The 21,002-nt window shown below is 33.9% G+C and overlaps 1 protein-coding gene across 1 annotated transcript in view; it reads left to right on the top strand.

The window, feature by feature from the left end:
• The window catches only part of LOC145662912 (uncharacterized), a 248,592-nt gene that overhangs the window by 189,785 nt on the left and 37,805 nt on the right, over positions 1 to 21,002 (top strand). The window contains exons 3-4 of the mRNA XM_081728917.1: positions 3,882 to 4,007; positions 11,634 to 11,732. Coding sequence (XP_081585043.1) covers positions 3,882 to 4,007; positions 11,634 to 11,732 — 225 coding nt within the window. The remainder of the gene's footprint in view (positions 1 to 3,881; positions 4,008 to 11,633; positions 11,733 to 21,002) is intronic.

Raw genomic sequence — 21,002 nt, 5'->3', positions numbered from 1 at the left:
CAACCTCCAGCATTTGTTCGGCCTAAGGCCTCGCTTCTTTTACTGAATCTATCAGTCTTTGCGTCAAAGGTGAATTTCGTGCATTTGGGCTGAACATTTCCTGAATTTAGCCCAGCTGGGGGCTTTGCACTCTGATCCCGCGTTTACTCGACCTACAGCCTCGCATCTCTTAAACTCACAATTCTACCAAATTTCAATTTTATTTTCGTATTTCAACTATCTAAAAGATAAAGATTATGTATTCGAAGAAAACACTCATTTAAATAACATGGGAATTACTTCATCTCCCTTTAGATCGCTTATAAACTAAAAATATTCACTTTTGGCAATTTTTCTCTGGGTTATTACTGGAATGTTATAATAATGCTAAATTTCAGCGTTCTAATCCTGAAGAAAGTGCCTATACATTTTGAAATGTAGAATATATCCCACATAAATAACATGGGAAAGATTTTTCAATTCCACATAAGACCACTCTAAATTTATTTATTTATTTATTTATTTATTATTATTTTTTTTTTTTTTTTTTTTTTACTTTTAGCGATTTACTTAGGTAACACTAATGAAAACATACAAGCATACCGAAATTTAAAATATTCAATTTTGGTAATTTTCCTGTGGGTTAGTTCCGAAAAGCTACAATTATGCTAAATTTCAACTTTACGCGTTAACCGAAAGTACCCGTTATTTTACATTTATGTATTTCTTATATATAGTTAGGATTTTTTCAAACATAATATCAACAGAATAGTAGACTACCCCCACCAAATTACTGCCGCACATTGCCTACTAAGATAGAAAAAATAATTGAAAACTGAGTTTTACGTCTCACTTTATTCTATGTAGACTACAGGATATGGTGATGGTAAGTATGAATGAAATGGTGGAATAAGTAAGTGGAAACAAACGGAAGAACACTGAGGAAACCACGCATATGGTGTTTGATCGCCACAAAGCCCATTGACAACAGATGGCATTGAACCAGGAATTAGGTGAGATGCACTAGAAGAGAGAGTTCTATTACTGAAGTACCACGGCCTTAATACTGTAGTAATTCAAACATATGAAATGAACAATACATTCATAAAAAATACTGAGATTCCACGCGCCTTCGGCGAGTTCGATTCCCAGCGCAGCTCATATTATTTGGATCCCACGTTAAACTGTAAGTCCACGTATCATATAGCCTTGCTGCATAAAGGGACACTGGACTGTAATCCAACCAAACAAGCTACTGAGATTTCATTGAAATTCATATGAACTGTCGGTCAAAACTTATTATTTTCCCCTTAAATTCTATGGTTGAATCCGGCTTGAAATACAGGTTCTTTGTGTCAAAAATCGCTTTTTCTAAGGTTGTTAATCTGTGTTGTTTCTCGTCGGAAATGCAGGTGTTAATTGATTTTTCGTACTTTCTACAGGAGATATACCTTGAAATTTACGTAATCCTTTTTTTCTTCTCTGTCAATTGAATTTTTAAAACTCTCTCTGTTTGTTCCGTCAATTGCAACGTGGTGGGAACTGTCAATCTCGTATTGGAGTCATCCGCTCATTTGACAGACACTATTTCCGGTGGTAGAAGGCTATGGGAAAACAATGCTATAGAAAGAAGGGAAAGCAGTCATTTTGTGCCTGCAGCCGACAACATCGAAAGTTGTATGAGTGGCCCTGAAGATTTTTTTTTTACATTCTCACAATTACGCTGTTTTTGATCGTCATCTTTATTTACAAGAAAAAAAGACAATATTTCTTCTACTTATGGTAATGATATATTGTTGTTGGGGGACATTACAGTTCAGCGTTCTTGCACTTACTATTAGTGTGAACAGTTCAATCCTATCCCAGGTCATGTGAGATTGTAGTTGGCTTTTTGGAAGTTTCTGTTTTATTGCGTGGGTTTCCTCGGGGTTCTCCCGTTTCCCCCACTTTCTTCATTTCACCATTTCATTCATTGCTTATCATCACCGTCCCTTTGGGCTAGGCGATATAACCGTGGGACGTAAAACTAAACAAAAAAAAATCATTAGTAAAGTAACCCTCGATGGCGTAGATTTATCTTTCGAACGTAGGAACGTCTATCAGTATCAATGAAATTGAAATGAAACAGTCAACGCAGCAAAAATAATGAAATGTTAGAAAGAGTATTTTATTTATTTTGTCAAAAATATGTTTTTTTCTATAAGAATTTAACGAAATACAGTATGATTGTAACGCTTATTAGAAATTAGATTACAGTTGCTGCAATTTACCTGGCACTTTACCAAGAGTCAAAATGGCGATTTTTCATTGTTGTTTCCCCTCTCTCCTCTGTGTTTCGGGTCCTAAAAGTATTCCATTTTTGTTTCTTTTTTTTTTAAAAAAAAAGAAAGAAATTGAGACAACCTCTTTTTGCGGGTACATATAACTGCTTCGAATGAAATGAAATGAATTGTTTACTTTAGCGTTCCATGGTTATATCCTTTAGGTTAAAGGAGACGAGTGACTGATGAAAGTGGTGAATGATAGTGAGATTAAATTTTTGTGCTTTCCTACCGGGAGTCGAACCTGGGACTACGTGCACCAAAGGCACACATGCTAGCTACTGCTTTATGTATATAATCCAGCAGAGAGAGAATAAATGCTCCAACCTTTCATTAATATTATATTGATACTGACAAATACTTATTTATAAATAATCATTAACGTTAGTAATGTTGAAATGTTCAATTTCCAAAGAAGTGCATTACGTCTAGCCAGTGTTCGAAGTAGAAAAATAAAACAGAGGCGGTATGTTTTATTACGATTTTGACTCGACATACCGGCTATCTAAATATTGAACTACAATGAGGGTATGTTGCCTAAAAGATTGTTTTTTAATTTACATAATGACTGAAAACCATTGGAGAGCTTCTCTGTAGTACGGGGGAGGGGGGATAGAGAGACTTTGATCCCCTGCCAACAACTTTCTCAAAAAAGTTTTAAAAAATAACAATATCTCATTGTATTATAGACAATTATACACGAAAATGCTCAAAAGCCGAGTTTTTATATTAACCGTTTCCTGCGGGAAAACTCCTGAACCCTCTACTCGACTGAGGAGTATTCGAAACCCCCGGAAGATTCGCCCCACACAGCAGACAAGCCCTAAATCCACCCATGCTCAAAACACGACCTCTATATGCATTAAGACACACACACACACACACACAAAAAAAAAGCAATTCAATATGACACATCAAAATATAAACTAGATGGACTTCTTTGAAGAAACCTCATTTTAAAAACAAAAGATAGGAAAAAGATAACAAAAATGTCGGTGTTGTCAGCTTAGAAATTATTTCCACATAAGAAATAAAATCTTTCTTTTTCCAAAACCATTTGTCAATTACTGTGTATAAAATGGATTTATTAAAGGTATTTAGTATTTACTCTCCAGTGACGGTATGTCTGGATTACCAAAAAAACCAGAGGTGGTATGCCTTCATCACTGATAAAACAGAGGTGGTATGGCATACAACCGCATACCGTCTCACTTCGACCACTGCGTCTAGCTGTAAGCGCAAGCAGAGAAATCTAATATTTACGTGACCGGCATTGTGCAGTAAAAGTTTAATTCTATTAATTATACTTTCTTGCGCTTACAGCTGAGATATTGACGAGCAATATAAATCTTTTTGTCAAATCTATAAGTGTTCTATTTTTAATGTCTATCATATAGTAACCCCAGTGTAGTAATTACTACTACCACCACTGCTACTACTACTACTACTACTACTACTACTACTACTACTACTACTACTACTACTACTACTACTACTAATAATAATAATAATAATAATAATAATAATAATAATAATAATAATAATAATAATAATAATAATAATAATATTTTTTCATTTCAGCTTCTAGACGAATCAGACACTTCTTCCGAGATCAGCTCTAGAAGTGGCAAAGGAACAACGAATACCCCTGAAGTCGACGTGTCTACGCCAGGCACAAGTTCCAAGCTTCCTCGAATGCAACAAGCAGTAAGTAGATATCACATTTTTAGTTTACTTCTTATTACCTATGATCTATGAATATCGAAGGTAAATTTTCATTTCTTTTATTTTTGTGTAATAAAATACCAACATATGAATATGTTTTATCAGTTTCGTCGAACTACGGTGCGTAATGAAAGAGTAGGAAGAGCGAACTGAATGATCATAATTTAAACCATCTTGAATGCTTTAGTATAGCGTTTCTAGAACTTTTTTTTTTAAGTGAGGGATCACTTTTATTTATGAGAATACTCTACGTACCACCCTATCCTTGTCCCGTTCGAAAACAAATTTATAACATTTTTTAAATGTTGGAACATATCGTTGGAAATATATATATATATATATATATATATATATATATATATATATATATATATATATATATATATATATATATATATATATATATATATAGTTTTTGCCTTATTACATTGTATAATCTATTACTTGTGTAATTTGACTTGTTTAAGATTCTCAAGTACGTATAATGTATGATACGTAATTCACATAATTGCCGAAAGCCTAGAAATCTCATTCCTATTCCTAATCCAAACATCGTGTTTTATCGAAATAAAGTGTGTATAGAGAAAACAAGATGGTCTACAAGCGGACCTAGGATTTCTTCGAGGAGGAGAGAAGTACGTCGATTTATCCGCCTTTAACTACGATCATTGGATTCATGTTGCTCTCTCTATATATCTACCTATATAACAACTTGAGCCTTACTTTAGTTTTGATTATACCAGCTATCATTATAGCCTAGTGATTGAATTCGTTACCATAAATCTGAAATGGCCTTCTTTATATTCGAATTTTATTTGATTAAGAAGAAATGTCAATCATTCACAGCAGTTTACACTGACCATCAGTTGAATTAGATACCAGGACAGTTACAGCAACTGTCCTACACAGGCTTCACCAGTGAATATGAAGGAAACTCATCGCGTGTGTACTGCTGCCGTGTGCTTCCTCTCTCGATATCCGTGTCAGTGTAGTGTGTGATGGGCAAGATGAAGTATTTGAGTGCATTTGAGCGTGGTCAGATCGTAGGAGCCAGAGGACTGGGTGACTCGACTTCGGAAGTAGTTGCTGCACTCGGATTTTCAAAGAAAACTGTGTCAAGGGTATATCGTGAGGACCTGGATTCCGGTAAAACCACACCCGCACGGGTAAACTGCCGCGGTCAGGGTCGTGTCGACGATAGGGGTAGTTGCCGACTGGCCCGCATCCTAACAGCCGAAAGACGGACCACAGTGAATCATATCGCGGAGAAGTTTAATGCAAAACAACAGGGCTGTGTTTACAGCCACACAATCCACAACCACCTACTTGCCATGGAGTACAGAAACCATCGGCCCATGCAAATACCCCTATTAACCACCCAACGCAAGAAATATCTACCATAGGCAAAGGAACACTGCCACTGGTCCGTGGAAATGTGGGAAAAGGTTCAGTGAACAGATGAGTCACGCTTCACATTGGTACATGCTGATGGACGGGTACGGGTGCGTCGCCAACCTCACGAGGCAATGGATCCATCATGCTAGCAGGGAACTGTGTAGACCGGTAGTGGTCTTATTCTCATCTGTGGCATGATTACGTGGACTAAAATGGGTCCCCTAACACGTGTGATACCGTCCCTCATAGGTGAACGCTACCGCGATCTTCTGGATGACAATGTTCAGTCATTTGCTCGGCTGCAACATCCGGATAGTGACCCTATCTTTCAGCAGGACAATGCGCTGGCCCATCGTTCTAGGATGGCAGTAGAATAGTTTGATGAGCACTCCTGGCCATCACGGTCACCGGACCTCAATCCCATCGATCACATCTGGGACGCCATGGATCGACATCTTCGGGCTGTGCACCCTTCCTCCGACCAATCTGCGGGCTCCGTAAGAGATTTGCAACAGATATGGATTGAAATGACACAGCAAGACTTCAGGTGCCTCGTGGAGTCCATGCCGTGGCGGTTAGCCGCCGTTAAAGGTGGTGCTACACGGTATTGTGTAGTAGGGTAGAGCAAAAAAAAAATCAAATTTTCGAGTATCGAATTCTAATAGGGCTCAAAAGGTACGTATTCGCATGCTAATCAATGAAAAAACAATGAAAAAAATCACACTTTGGATCTTCAGTTCGCGCAAACGGCCTAAATTAAAAAAAAAAAAAAAAACACTAAAATTTACCTTTACGCAAGAAATATAAAGATTACTTTTCTTTTCATTCCTATAGCGTCTAAGTACTTTACTTTAGTTGTGTCAGGCCATGTTTGTTATTAATTCGTTTTCAGTTCGCCCAAACTTCAGCGTCTATTGCGTGCTAATTAATGGGAAAATAACGGGAAAAACTACACTTTGGATCTTCAGTTCGCCCAAACGGCCTAAATTTGAAAGAAAAAATGACAAAAAACACCAAAATTTGCCTTTACGCAAGGAATATACAGATTTTTTTTTTTTATTATTTCTATAGTGTATAAGTACTTTATTTTAGTTGTTTGAGGTTATGTTTGTTATTATTTCGTTAATGTGAGTGATTTTATACATTTTATTTTCATAATGATTTTGCAGCTCTTCGTTCATTTCTCAGCGTTTTCCCCCATGAAATGGCCCAAAACTCTCCATGAGGATATGCGCAATTCGAGTTTCACCCACACCCCACCTAACTCTCCTATCAATTAGGGTGTGCTAAATTATGTTGATTTAGTCAAGAACATTGTCTTAAATTCAGATTTTTTAAAATCAAATTTTGATATTGTGAGTCTTGAGAGCAAAGTTGCTCTAATGTAGCCGTTTCTGTTTTCTTGTCCGCACGCTTTTCCTGCAGACTCTGTGACAAGTTCGACACAACTTTCAACTTCCTGAGTATGGCATGGAAAATTTAAGAAGTCAAACTCATGATCAGATTTGTCATGCATAAGTTATAGTTTCTGTTGTCAAGCTTTCGAACACTGGAGGGGGCGACAGCTTGGACTTTCTGAAATATATCAGCTCACTCCGTGGCATCAAAATTTATTGAAGGTGCCATAAAAGTTCAAACAGGTTTTCCTTTCGGATCTTGATTTCTTGCCTCTAGCACACTCCTGTAACCCAGCTCTTGTACGTGTTTTTCTCTCATCCACTGTCATAGCTAACAATATGTTTTCTGGATGACAGAACAACGTGTTTCTCTCAATCACAGGATATATGTTTCTTTTAACACTTTAGATGCCAAGGGTGAATTTTGTTGTACATTATTTTTGTTTTGTTCATACTTTTTAAACATAATGTTAATGTTGAAACATAATCTAAAGCGATGTATTGAATCCGCGCGAATGAAAGTTGGAGGTATTTTTTGTTTATGGTCAAGGGGATAAATTACAGTTGCACTCGCAATTCTGTTTGATAGCTATTTGTTGATTATTATACGAAAAAACTAGCTTTGTGTGAGAAGTGTGGATGAGCTATTGCTGCTTTTAGTGCTAATAAGTAGTTTCTTTGTGCAATGAAAAAGACGAAATATAATCAGAACTTGATCTCACTTATAATAACAGTATAGTAATCTAGACCTTTCTGAAAATTCAGCAAATTGACAGAGACTACACAATACTGGCATCTTGTAAAAATAAATGAGAATAAGTCATTCAAAAAGCAACACGTAGGTCTGATCGGCCCTACAGAAATAGCAAATAGTTGTTAATTGATATTCAGCGCCTATAGCGGCGTTAATCAGCAACATCTAACAACAAAGCCTGCACCATAAATATCTCTTATATTGTGTGTAATAGAAACACTACAGTTCATTAACACTAGTGGCATCACTTTAAAATACAAGTACTCTAACGACAATTCGACGAATTACAAATGGTGGGTCCGATCGAACCTACGAGGACGTTTTCTTAGACCATTCCTGTGGGTCCGATCGGATCCACATGGCAGCTAACGTGTTAGTGTTGTTTGGCAAATGTCTAATTGTTTGAACTACCTTCAAAATATGTTTAGGCTCATATTTCACTAACTGATATCTCTTTATGTCGAACCTGACAGGAGCATATGTCTTCATAATGTAATTTACAAGCACTTTGAGTTTGTTTGTATGATTTGTTTGAAAAGTGTACAACCGAAAAGTGTAAGACCCAATTTGCTCATGTTAGAAATCGGAAGTAACTGAGAGGCCCAGGATCTCTTATAGTCACATCTGGATTGCACTGCCCTGTCTGAATTGCTCTGTAAGAACTTTTATGGAACCTTCAATAAATTTTGATGCCATGAACTACAGTGAGCTGATAGATTGGAGAAAATGTAAGCTGTCACCCCCTCCTTGGCAACAGAAACTATCACTTATGCGTGACAAATCTGATCATGAGTTTGACTTCTTAAATTTTCCATGCCATACTCAGGAAGTTGAAAGTTGTGTCGAACTTGTCACAGAATCTGCAGGAAAAGTGTGCGGACAAGAAAACAGATACGATTATATTAGAGCAACTTTGCTCTCAAGACTCACAATATCAAAATTTGATTTTAAAAATCTGAATTTAAGACAATGTTCTTGACTAAATCAACATAATTTAGCACACCCTAATTGATAGGAGAGTTAGGTGGGGTGGGTGAAACTCGAATTGCAGACACCTCCTCATGGTGAGTTCTGGACCATTTCAAGGGGGAAAAACATTGAGAAATGGGCGAATAGCTGCAAAATCATTATGAAAATAAAATGTATAAACTCACTCACATTAACGAAATAATAACAAACATAACCTCAAACAACTAAAATAAAGTACTTATACACTATAGAAATGAAAAAAAATAATCTGTATATTCCTTGCGTAAAGGCAAATTTTGGTGTTTTTTGTCATTTTTCTTTCAAATTTAGGCCGTTTGGGCGAACGGAAGATCCAAAGTGTAGTTTTTCCCGTTATTTTCCCATTAATTAGCACGCAATAGACCCCTATTATAATTCGATTTTCGAAAACCCGATATTTTTGCGTAAACTTTTTTTTTGGTCATTTTGTTCCAAATTTTAGGCCGTTTGTGCAAACTGAAGATCCAAAGTGTAATTATTTTCGTTATTTTTCATTAAGTAGCATGCGAATACGCAACTTTTGAACTCTATTAGAATTCGATACTCGAAAATTTGATTTTTCGCTCCACCTTATTAGCATGTCGGTAGCCTGGCATGTCGGTAGGTCTTGACTTGTTCAGTATACATGTGAAATCCTTTTGTGTACGGACTTTCAGTTTATGAATTGGCCAACGAAGTTATACCATCAAATTTACGCCCAAAAAGAAATAATTAATTGGTGTTTAGAACAAGAATTTAGGAGAAACACATGGAACAAAACTGTTACATGTTGAGTAAATGAATTATATACTTATAATGAAAATTTGCTAAAAATCATGAAGGACGAATTTTTTTACGAATAAGAAATTCATCACTGTGTTTTGGTATTTTAAGAAAGGTGTTCACTATAATAATAATAATAATAGTAATAATAATAATAATAATAATAATAATAATAATAATAATAATAATAATAATAATAATAATAAATCTAGTTGAATATACTGTAGCTTGAATGTTCCAACTACGTTACGAAACAGAGTAGAAGATACGGGCAATCGGACTGATATATTATAGTTTGCGACATTTGAATTACGTTCGTTTAGCGATCATAACTGATTAACAAGTAGATAAAATTTGTCAGCTATGATAAAATAGTCCTGTTTGCTATCTGTTTGCTAGATATCATTTTACTTTGTGACATTTCTATTACGTCCGTTTAGCAATCATATCTGATCAACAAGTAGATAAAATTTGTCAGCTATGATAAGATAGTCCTGTTTGCTACCTGTTTGCTAGATATCATTTTACTTTGTGACATTTCCATTACGTCCGTTTAGCGATCATATCTGATCAACAAGTAGATAAAATTTGTCAGCTATGATAAAATAGTCCTGTTTGCTACCAAACTGAGATTGAGTCTTTGAACAAAACTTTTGAGAAGCAGAAATCATTGAACAGGTTGTCAGATTCTATTATGTTTAACTCTTAATGCAAATAAAAATAAAATGAAACCTTTCAGTTAATGATCCATGATTACGTATATCCATTAGGCTAAAGGAGACGAAGGATTAAGACAAGTAAATGCTGACGGAAGAATCAGTGGAATGAAAATGTGGGAGTACCTCGAGAAAACCCAGAAACACGATGTTGTCCACTACAAGCTTACTTGGCCGGTGTACCAGGGATCCCTTGCACCACAGATATGCGCTCTACGACTGAGACATCGTGCCCCCTTGGAAATATACTAATTGCCGTGCGAAACACAGGTGAAGACCAGGGGGGGCGTTCGGGGCGATCGTCTCCCCTAGAAGAGGTATTTTTTTCCTTATTTTATATATAAATAAAGCGCATTCCAAAGTTTGGAGCTCTTAAAAGTAGCTCTAAGTAGCAGTACTACAACCCACCGTTCCCCCCCCAGAAGTCCGTCCTAGATCCGCCCCTCATGAAGACATAACTTTACAGTGATTTGTTCTTTCTTAACATTTCGTTGAGAGAACTAGTTGTCACTGGTTGATCAGAAACTGGATTGGGTTTGTGGCTTATAAATCTTATCAACCTGTTAATCAAAGTTAGTTGGTACACGCAAGAAAATGCCATTAATCGGAAACAAGATTAATCGGAAACTGGACGGAATCCATCGCACTAACCTTTTCCGCTTCCATCTTTTGTAAATGAATTATACATTCCACAATGCGAAATTTTGACTGAAAAATTTACGTGTAAAACATAAATAAACTGCAGTTATTTACAAAAAAAAGAAAAGAAAAGAAAAGAGAAAAGAAAAAAAGAAAGAAAAAAAAGAAAAAAGAAATTAGTAGTGGAAAGAGTAGTGGAGATTCTTACTATTCTAAATTCACCCTTTCAGTTACTAAACCCAAATTCAAACACCAATTATTACACTTAAACGAGCTGTAGTAAGTATACTGTTACGACAAAATTTCACATTGCATGTTGTGTGATGCACATGCAACTCGTGTACGTGTTATCAAATCGTAGCAGCTGCTTTGAATGTTTAACAACATTCAACATACAGTGCAAACAGCCTTCCAGAATACATTTCTAGCACAAATGAATCAAGATTTTTTTATCCTGACAAATTTTAATGTTAATGATGTCATCTTAACGATCAAAGCTATCAATATCTCTTCCTCGCAAAAAAAAGAGAAAAAAAATCTGTGCCTTGTTGTGCTTCTTTTACAGATGGGAGTTGGTATCCATTGTTCATGTAAGAATCCTGTTTCATATACAGCTGGCCATACTTTTGTTGAACACTGTATTAGTTGCCTAATTTAATAATCTGCTCTGAAACCAAGAGTGAGCAATTAGATAGTTAAAATACAATTAACAAACAAACAAACAAAAAAAAAAGTCAGAAAGACAGATGGTGAACTTTTTGTCCATCTTCCCCACAAAATTTTCTTTCGTCGTCTCTGGCCTAGGAGCGCGCTTTGCAGAAACATACTCATACCACGTAGAAAGTTCACACCCTTCATTCATGCAGAATTACTTCTAGTAGATAGGATACTACAAAACATATCTTCGTTAACAAAATGTATGCTTTATTCTTTGCAGAACTGGGAGAAGGAAACTTGCGAGAAGGCAAAACAATGGGAATTTCCGAGGGACAAATTGAGACTGCAAACAATTTTAGGTCAAGGCAATTTTGGACAGGTAAGTAAAAACTAATTTCATATTTTAAAATTCTGATATCGTGTTAAAAAAAGAGGTTAAGACATCGGATAGAGGTTGATGGCACATGGATGTTAAGCTTAGTGGAATTTTTACTGGAGTACTAGAAGTTCAGCATGAAGTAGTATCCAAAATCATACATGCTCTTGGGGTGAGCATATTCTTAAAAAACGACTGGAAGGCCTTTTGATCCACTGACCTTCAGAGAAGAGAAAAGAAAATCATATGAAATTTTAATGCTCGAACTTTCATTAATACAATTCGTGCACAAGAATAGCGCTTTGTTTAATTTGGAGTATGTATCAAGTAGGCTTTGCTTTCTCAAAGCATTTTTCTACAGAAAATAGAAACACGTCAACTATTTATATTCCTTAATGATATTCCTTATTTTAAAAGGTCCTTCAGCACAATGGATTTTGTACATTTCTAACAAAACCAAAGACCAATTTGGATGTATAAATGCGTCCTTTTGGTACTATGACCAGTCGAAAATTTCTTGTAAAAATGAAAAAAAAAACAACAACAACAAAAAAAAAAAACAAAAAAAACGCTTAATTCGAGAACAAAATATTGGACCAGAGTTGGGTAAAAGAGAACCTTCATTATTTTAAGTCGTAGATTCTGTTAATGGATAATTGCAATTCTGTTAATGCATTAATGGATAATGGCATTAATGAAACCTACGATTAAAAATAATGAGCATTCTCCTTTACCTGACTTTAATCCGACATTGTGGTCTACAGTTATTAGCATTTTAGCATTTTTCCGACTTATATATATATATATATATATATATATATATATATATATATATATATATATATATATATATATATATATATATATATATATATATATATATATATACAGTGGCGGATCCAAGGGAGGGGCTATAGGGGCTGTAGCCCCCCCCCTTGACGCTGAGGTATACACTGGATAAAATGGGCTTCAATCCTGCTTTACACTGGATAGAACGGCAAAATATGGTTTAGCCCCTCCCTTGATCATATTCTGGATCCGCCCCTGTATATATATATATATATATATATATATATATATATATATATATATATATATTGCACAAGGGGTTCTAGTACATTTTTGATCATTTTAGACATGTTTCATCTTTAAGAACTCAATCTGAAGCTGTTTTCAGAGTTTAAAAAATTCATCTGAGAACTCTGGTAATTGGACTTGATTTGGTGGTGGTCTGAACCACTTATACATATGTATGTAAATCAATGTAGTATGTTGCCTAACTATTGGTTTAGCCACCCATGCGTGCCTGTAGTGCACATGGTTCCGGATTCGATTCTGACCGGAGAGCCTTAAAATTTGAACGTATTACGATGGTTCGGATTCCATCCTAAACTATAGATCTTCACCTCATATAGCCCCTTTACTCAAGTCCAAAGATGATAAAGGGTTTAATATTCTTCGCGATGAGTGTCAAAAAGGTATATCCGACATTAGGAATGAAAAGGAAGCCGGGATAGATAATATACCAATCGAACTCATTAAGAATATAGTAGATAAGAGCAAGAAATATTTTTCCGTCTCTGCAATGAAATATATGAAACAGGAGAGTGACCAAAAGAATTCCTGAAAACAATCATGATATCGATGGCTATACAAATCGAACCCAGATGTGAGGATTATCACTCACTCTATAGCCTATGGAATCCAGTGGGACAATGCCGCATTCACAAAACCTCTCCCCTGACTTCTATTCTTAGACAACTGGATCCAGTTTCCTATTTTGTATTCCTATTTCTTGCGTATTAGTGTCATATCGCATGCAGCAAAAATTTTGCTTCGAATTCTGAGCAGAGGGTTGTATAGAACAAATAAAAAAGTTGAGGAGCAAGAGTTCGAGTTTAGGAGAGGTAAGGATACAGTAGATGCAATTGGGTTATTATGGGTAGTCAATGAAAGGTTTGTAGAAAAATGAAAAGATGTGTATGTTGTATTTATTGATTTAGAAAAGACTTGAACTAGTGAATTGGAAAGTGTTGTTGGGAGTTCTAAAGAGTGTTCGATTGGAATGGAAAGATTGAAGACTCATAAGAAACTTACATATAAACCAACAAGTAAGTCTTAGAATAGGGGAGGAAATGACAGAGGAGAGTCCAAATGGAAGAGGGTTTCAACAGATATGCTGTCTCTCGTCTATGTTATTTTATCTCTGTCTAGAAGAGATAGTGAAAAAGAGTTTACATAAAGAAGACGGCAATTCAGTAGGAGGTAGACTCATTAAGTGTATACAGTTTGCACATGATATGGCGCTTATTGCGGAATCTGAAAAGAAAATCAATAAGATGTTAAGAAACTTGAGAAAGGGCTGTGAAGAAAATGGAATGAAAATAAATGTTACAAAGACAAAAGCCATATCGATTGGAACGAAGCAGTCGGTATCAAATATCGAAGTAGAAGAGGGGAAAAGAGAACAGGTGACTAATTTTCTAGTGCGAACGTGAAATAAAAGCAAGGATAGGAATGGTGAAAGAAGCCGTGAGAATGAAGAAAAGTCTATTGTGTGGGACCTTCAATAAAGAGTCGAGAAAAAGACTAAAATAATTCGTGTATACTATGGTACTGTATGGAACACAAGCACGAACATTATGCAAAATTGATGTAAAAAGACGAGAAACTTTCGAGATGTTATGTAGAGAAGAATTGACAGAATTACTTGAGAGCGTAAAATAAATGAGAGGGTGTTAGAAATGGTGAGGTAGAAATAACAATCTTAGATGTAATTGAAAAAATTGAAAAGAGGAAAAGAAACTGGTTTGGACACTGGCTAAGAAGGAACTGTATCATATTGAAGGACATGATAGAGGATATGGTAGCAGGAAAGAGAGGAAGGGTTGAAGAAGGCTACAATTGATGGACGATATCAAAACCAAAAAGTCGTATGTGAAGACGAGAAGGTTAGCTGAAGACCGTGAAGCATGGAAACTTCTCAGTTGCGGCAGAATACCTATCATGCGGTGTAGTGCATTCACCCAACTTGAAACATATTATGTCTTCTTTAAATAGTCAACACTTCATTAAAACATCTTTTTATTTCTATTTCTAATTTTGAGTATTACGAAAATTACACTTTATAACTGCCAACTTGAGACTTTCATCTTAAATTTGAGGGAAAAATTGTCACAGAGATACATGAGGAGAATCAGTTTTGGGGGAGAATTCTTGATTATGGAATTTTTATCTCCTTTTTCCTATATCAAGTAAGTTGCTTTCAATCCCACACTTCATTCACATTATAGATCACTTTATCAAATAATCCAGAACTCAATCCATCTCTTGTTTTCTCCTTACTCATAACTTCTCAGGTTATTACATTTCTCGCTTAGTTGGAACTGAAACATTATTTTAAATCTTGGGGTGTAGTATTGAAAATTTTAGGGAAATTGAGATAAGGCTTAGGAAAAGAAGCTTTCAAAAGTTCGTATCTAAGTAAGTTTTCCCTTCGACGCCTTTTAGTAATAACACTTTGTGAGAATAGAGTATCCAGAATTGTGTAATTAGATATGAAGAACACCGGAAATGTTTGCGGATTCAAAGCCCACAAATTCCTTTAAAGTACATACGTATTTCCCTGCAGGAAAGGGTGTTAACACTGTCTAAATCTGAAATACTTCTGAAAAATTGAGAGAGCGTTCATCCCAACAAGAAAACAAATGCACATACTTGTTTGTTTCTGTTTACAATAGTCTATATTGCTGCACCGAACCATATCAATGGATAAAGCTTCATATTCGTGAATTAAAATTCGTAATACTCGGCATATAGTATTTGTCATTCCAGCTTCATTTTGGCCGTCCACAATACGGAAATACTCAACTTTTGACTTTCATCCAAACTAAAATCATGAATATTTAATTTTATTTTAAAACATGAAGTTCATCTATCGCAAAAGACTCGGCCGGAACTTATTTACTCACAAAATAAAAGCTTATTATGTACATTTATAATATATGTTCTAAGTTTAGTGCGTATAGTACGCACACGCATACCTACAGGTGCAAAAAACTTTCACCAGTTCTATATGACTTTTGGAGAAGGGTGTGACATACATGCAACATCCAAACAATATATTCATGTGAGGAAATATTAATAAACATATACGCTCGTAGGCACGTCCATAAGCTTTTGTTCCAGCCATTGATGTAGGATGTATATTCAACACACCTGGTAGCCTAGAATTGTCGAGTCAGCCACTTAAAGCATTGACAGTATTTCGTAAGCCATGATAATGAAGCGACAAAATATAGCATTGTTCATTCTTCATACGCTCTGAGTTCAAATGGAGAGTATATAGAAATGAAGGACTTCGGGGTGGCATCCGATCTTTAATAGCATGAGAATGTATGGGAACTAAAGCTCCCAGAAATATTTGTTCCTATTGTGGTTGTGGAAACAATCACATCACGCATCTACATCAGAAATATTATTACATAATATTTTGAGGTTGAGGTATGATGGGAAGGAATAAGTATTTTAGATTTCAGAACTGCTGAGACTTTATTTTAGATTTGCTTACTACAAGTTATTACTTTACACTAGTTATTTGTGTGTGGATAGACAGTGCTCAAGAAAATGGCACTGAACTCTGATACAAGTTTATATTGAATTGTTTGCCTGCTATTAGGTTGAGATCTACTGAAACATTTATGAAGTTTACAACACAATAAGTTTTGCTCTATTTCAAGTTGGAATTACTAGCGAACGTAGCGGAGCGGCGATTTTCAACTATTAGGAATTACCATTACAAACAGACTGAAAAGTAAGTGTGTTACAAATAGGTAATGGATCCTATGTAACACTGTTACCTGAATAATGGCTATTGCTGTGAAACTATATACGCATAAGACGTGTCGCCTGTGTTAGTAATTCGATTAAAATAAAATAATACGAAACCAGAGTATATTCTTATGACAAAGTTGTGATTATGTGTTGTAATTTCCGTTAGGGAAACGACGTTGTTTCATATTAACTATGCATAAATAATTATGCAATACGTACGGACATTCATATAAAGATTAAGAGAATATTATTACAAGATTAGCTATATTCTTAAAAGAAAGGACTATTATTATTATTATTATTATTATTATTATTATTATTATTATTATTATTATTATTATTATTATTATTATTATTATTATTACTGGTCTAGGAAAATATTTCAATTGCATACATTGTACTTTAATGAAAACTTATTTCTTTGCTATTTTTGAAACAAATTAGAATTTGACTATTGATAAACTATGTAGTTTTTACATGGTAAATGACAGAAGAAAAAAATGATTGATGTTCATTCTTTCCTTTCTCTAGTTTTCTTAGAATCATTGTTTTTTATTCTCCCGTTTTTTCAGTTTTATTAGGATCATTGTTTACATACTTTCGTTTCTTCTCTTGTATTAGGATCATTGTTTTCCACTCTTTCATTTCTACTGATTAATTAGGATCATTGTTTTTTTTATCCTTTTCTTTCTTCAGTTTTATTAAAATCATTGATTTTTATCCTTTGATTTCTCCAGTTTTATTAAAATCATTGATTTTTATCCTTTGGTTTTTCCAGTTTTATTAAATTAATGATTTTATCCTTTCATTCTCCAGTTTTATTAAAATCAATGATTTTTATCCATTTGTTTCTCCAGTTTTATTAAAATCATTGATTTTAATTCTTTCATTTCTCCAGTTTTGTTAAAATCATTGACTTTTTTCCTTTCGTTTCTTCAGTTTTATTAAAATCGTTGATTTTATCCTTTAATTTCTCCAGTTTTGTTAAAATCATTGACTTCTATCCTTTCGTTTCTTCAGTTTTATTAAAATCATTGATTTTTATCCTTTCGTTTCTTCAGTTTTATTAAAATCATTGATTTTTATCCTTTGGTTTTTCCAGTTTTATTAAATCATTGATTTTAGTCCTTTCATTTCTCCAGTTTTGTTAAAATCATTGACTTCTATCCTTTCGTTTCTTCAGTTTTATTAAAATCATTGATTTTTATCCTTTGGTTTTTCCAGTTTTATTAAATTAATGATTTTATCCTTTCATTCTCCAGTTTTATTAAAATCAATGATTTTTATCCATTTGTTTCTCCAGTTTTATTAAAATCATTGATTTTAATTCTTTCATTTCTCCAGTTTTGTTAAAATCATTGACTTTTTTCCTTTCGTTTCTTCAGTTTTATTAAAATCGTTGATTTTATCCTTTAATTTCTCCAGTTTTCTTAAAATCATTTATTTTTATCCTTTCGTTTCTCCAGTTTTATTAAAATAATTGTTTTTAATCCTTTCATTCCTCCAGTTTTATTAAAATCATTACTTTTTATCATTTAGTTTCTCCTGTTTTATTAAAATCATTGATTTTAATCCTTTAATTTCTCCAGTTTTCTTCAAATCATTGATTTTATCCTTTCATTCCTCCAGTTTTATTAAAATCATTGATTTTTATCCTTTCGTTTCTTTAGTTTTATTAAAATCATTGATTTTATCCTTTAATTTCTCCAGTTTTCTTCATATCATTGATTTTAATTCTTTCATTTCTCCAGTTTTATTAAAATCATTGATTTTATCCTTTTATTCCTTCCGTATTATTAAAAATAATTGATTTTTATCCTTTCGTTTCTTCAGTTTTATTAAAATCATTGATTTTTTGATTTTATCCTTTAATTTCTCCAGTTTTCTTCAAATCATTGATTTTATCCTTTCATTCCTCCAGTTTTATTAGAATCATTGATTTTTATCCTTTCGTTTCTCTAGTTTTATTAAAATCATTATTTTTTATCATTTAGTTTCTTCTGTTTTATTAAAGTCATTGATTTTAATTCTTTCATTTCTCCAGTTTTATTAAAATCATTGATTTTATCCTTTTATTCCTTCCGTATTATTAAAAATAATTGATTTTTATCCTTTCGTTTCTTCAGTTTTATTAAAATCATTGATTTTTTGATTTTATCCTTTAATTTCTCCAGTTTTCTTCAAATCATTGATTTTATCCTTTCATTCCTCCAGTTTTATTAGAATCATTGATTTTTATCCTTTCGTTTCTCTAGTTTTATTAAAATCATTATTTTTTATCATTTAGTTTCTTCTGTTTTATTAAAGTCATTGATTTTAATTCTTTCATTTCTCCAGTTTTATTAAAATCATTGATTTTATCCTTTTATTCCTTCCGTATTATTAAAAATAATTGATTTTTATCCTTTCGTTTCTTCAGTTTTATTAAAATCATTGATTTTTTGATTTTATCCGTTAATTTCTCCAGTTTTCTTCAAATCATTGATTTTTATCCTTTCGTTTCTCCAGTGTTCTTAGAAACACAAAGTGGGACTTACCAGATTGCACTGTTAGTACGTCCGTTTGCCCGTTACTCCACACAGAAACACTTGAACGAAAGCAACTTTGTGAATTTGTTTTTGCACTAGGCAACTAAGAGCAATGGTCTCGGCTGAGTTCGTCAATGAAGTCAATTCGTTAATAATTATCTTAATTTCTAAGGGTAACTTTAACTGTGGCTAACTCTATTCCATTTAAAATATATAACATTTCAAATTTTCTATGTAACTTGCACAGTAGCAAAGAAATCTTGGGTTGCATATAATAAAAGGATTTGTATAAAAGTGGCTATCCATATTCCATACATGGAGTCACGTGATCTTATTTATTCTTTTTAGCAGACTTTATTTAAATGTAATGTATATTATTTTACGGAGAAAATCGTGTTAGAAATTAACCTAGTTCTATGGTAATATAAATACAAATTAATGATATTGGATTATCAGAGTTACAATGATTACCACAGTTTTCCCTTCTTGCTGGTTTTATGGTGGCTGTATGGTGTAGCCGTGCGGTGTGAGGTGTTAGGCCGGCGGTGAGGCGAAACCCATTGGGCGTTCTTCTGTAAAGCATGGGCGAATTCTTAAGTTCATGTGTTCGTGTAGGAGAGCATGAAGACAAATGTTCCGGATGGAAAGAATTACAAAATGCCTGCGCTTTTGGTGCGTATGTGCTGGGTTCGATTACCGGTGGGAGAGCGTTAAACACATTGCAGTTGTCCGGATTCCACCTTAAACTGTGGATCAAGATCTCATATAGCCTCGGTGATGAAAAGGAAGTGGTAAACTTCAATGAATAAACAACCAATTGCAACAATTTTTGTAACGAAGTGTAAATGACTAAATTTTCCTTATTTAAGATCGAAAAGAAATTAAATTAAACATCAGCAGAATATAAACGACATGCTAAAAGAAGCAATATTTAATATGACATGTAATATTTTATATTTGTGTTCCCTGCCCTTAGAGCTCCAGCAGGGTTTCTGGAAAATAAAAACCGTTTGTAAGGGTACGGTTATAGCGAAATTTTCCTTTTTCATCTTTCCTTTTTCCTCTTTCAACGGGGGTGGAAAAGTAAAATAAACACATAGTTTTAAATAGAATCTGGTTATATCCATATCTGCTGAATCAAGCTTCATGTCTTTTTTCCTTTTTCAAAAAGCAAACTTTCTTTTTTGACGACGTTTTTGCTGCCAATCATGATTTACCTCTACGTGAAAACAGTTGATAGCTTAACTCATCATAAACACGTTGTTCTATGAAGGATGAAGGATGATTCGAGTTAGAAAAATAGCAAAGAGACGGGTGAAATAGGAAAATTTCGCTATAACCGTATCCTAAGGCGATTCCCTCCTTGTATTTCATTAATGAGAAAAACACACATAATTCAATTCGATTATAAGCATAACATAACTTAACTTTAATCTCGGAAAACACATTATTATTGTGCAAACTGAACTTCTGAAGGACGGATAATACTTCTTTCCCTGTCATTCCCTAAATGACGTCTCTGATCCGTATAATCTAGGCAAATTGGCGTACAAAAAAGAGCTTCGTATTACTGTTCGTAGATTGATATTTTCAAAACGATTAAGAATGTTTGCTTATATTTGTAAAATATTCCAAGCAAGCTACAGTGTTCTGACGCAACAAATCCAAATTTCGGACTTTGTTCAAGAAAATTCAGTGTTCATTTATTATATATGAATAAATACATATCAATATTCATTTGTTATAAACACGAATTAATGAATTATGAACTGAGAAAAATATATGTTGCGTACGTAAACATGTAAGTTACATTTGTAAATCTTGTAGTTCTTGGACTTAACATACAGCAAATGTATAACTGAAGAAGTGTATTTTATGTATACTATTCGTATAAGTGTTCCGAATAAATGTA

This window comes from Thermobia domestica, chromosome 10 (assembly GCF_964235325.1).
Source record: "Thermobia domestica chromosome 10, izTheDome1.hap1.1, whole genome shotgun sequence".
Lineage (NCBI taxonomy): Eukaryota > Metazoa > Arthropoda > Insecta > Zygentoma > Lepismatidae > Thermobia > Thermobia domestica.
Note: the sequence above shows the minus strand (reverse complement) of the source record. Positions and strands in the feature narration are given on the sequence as shown.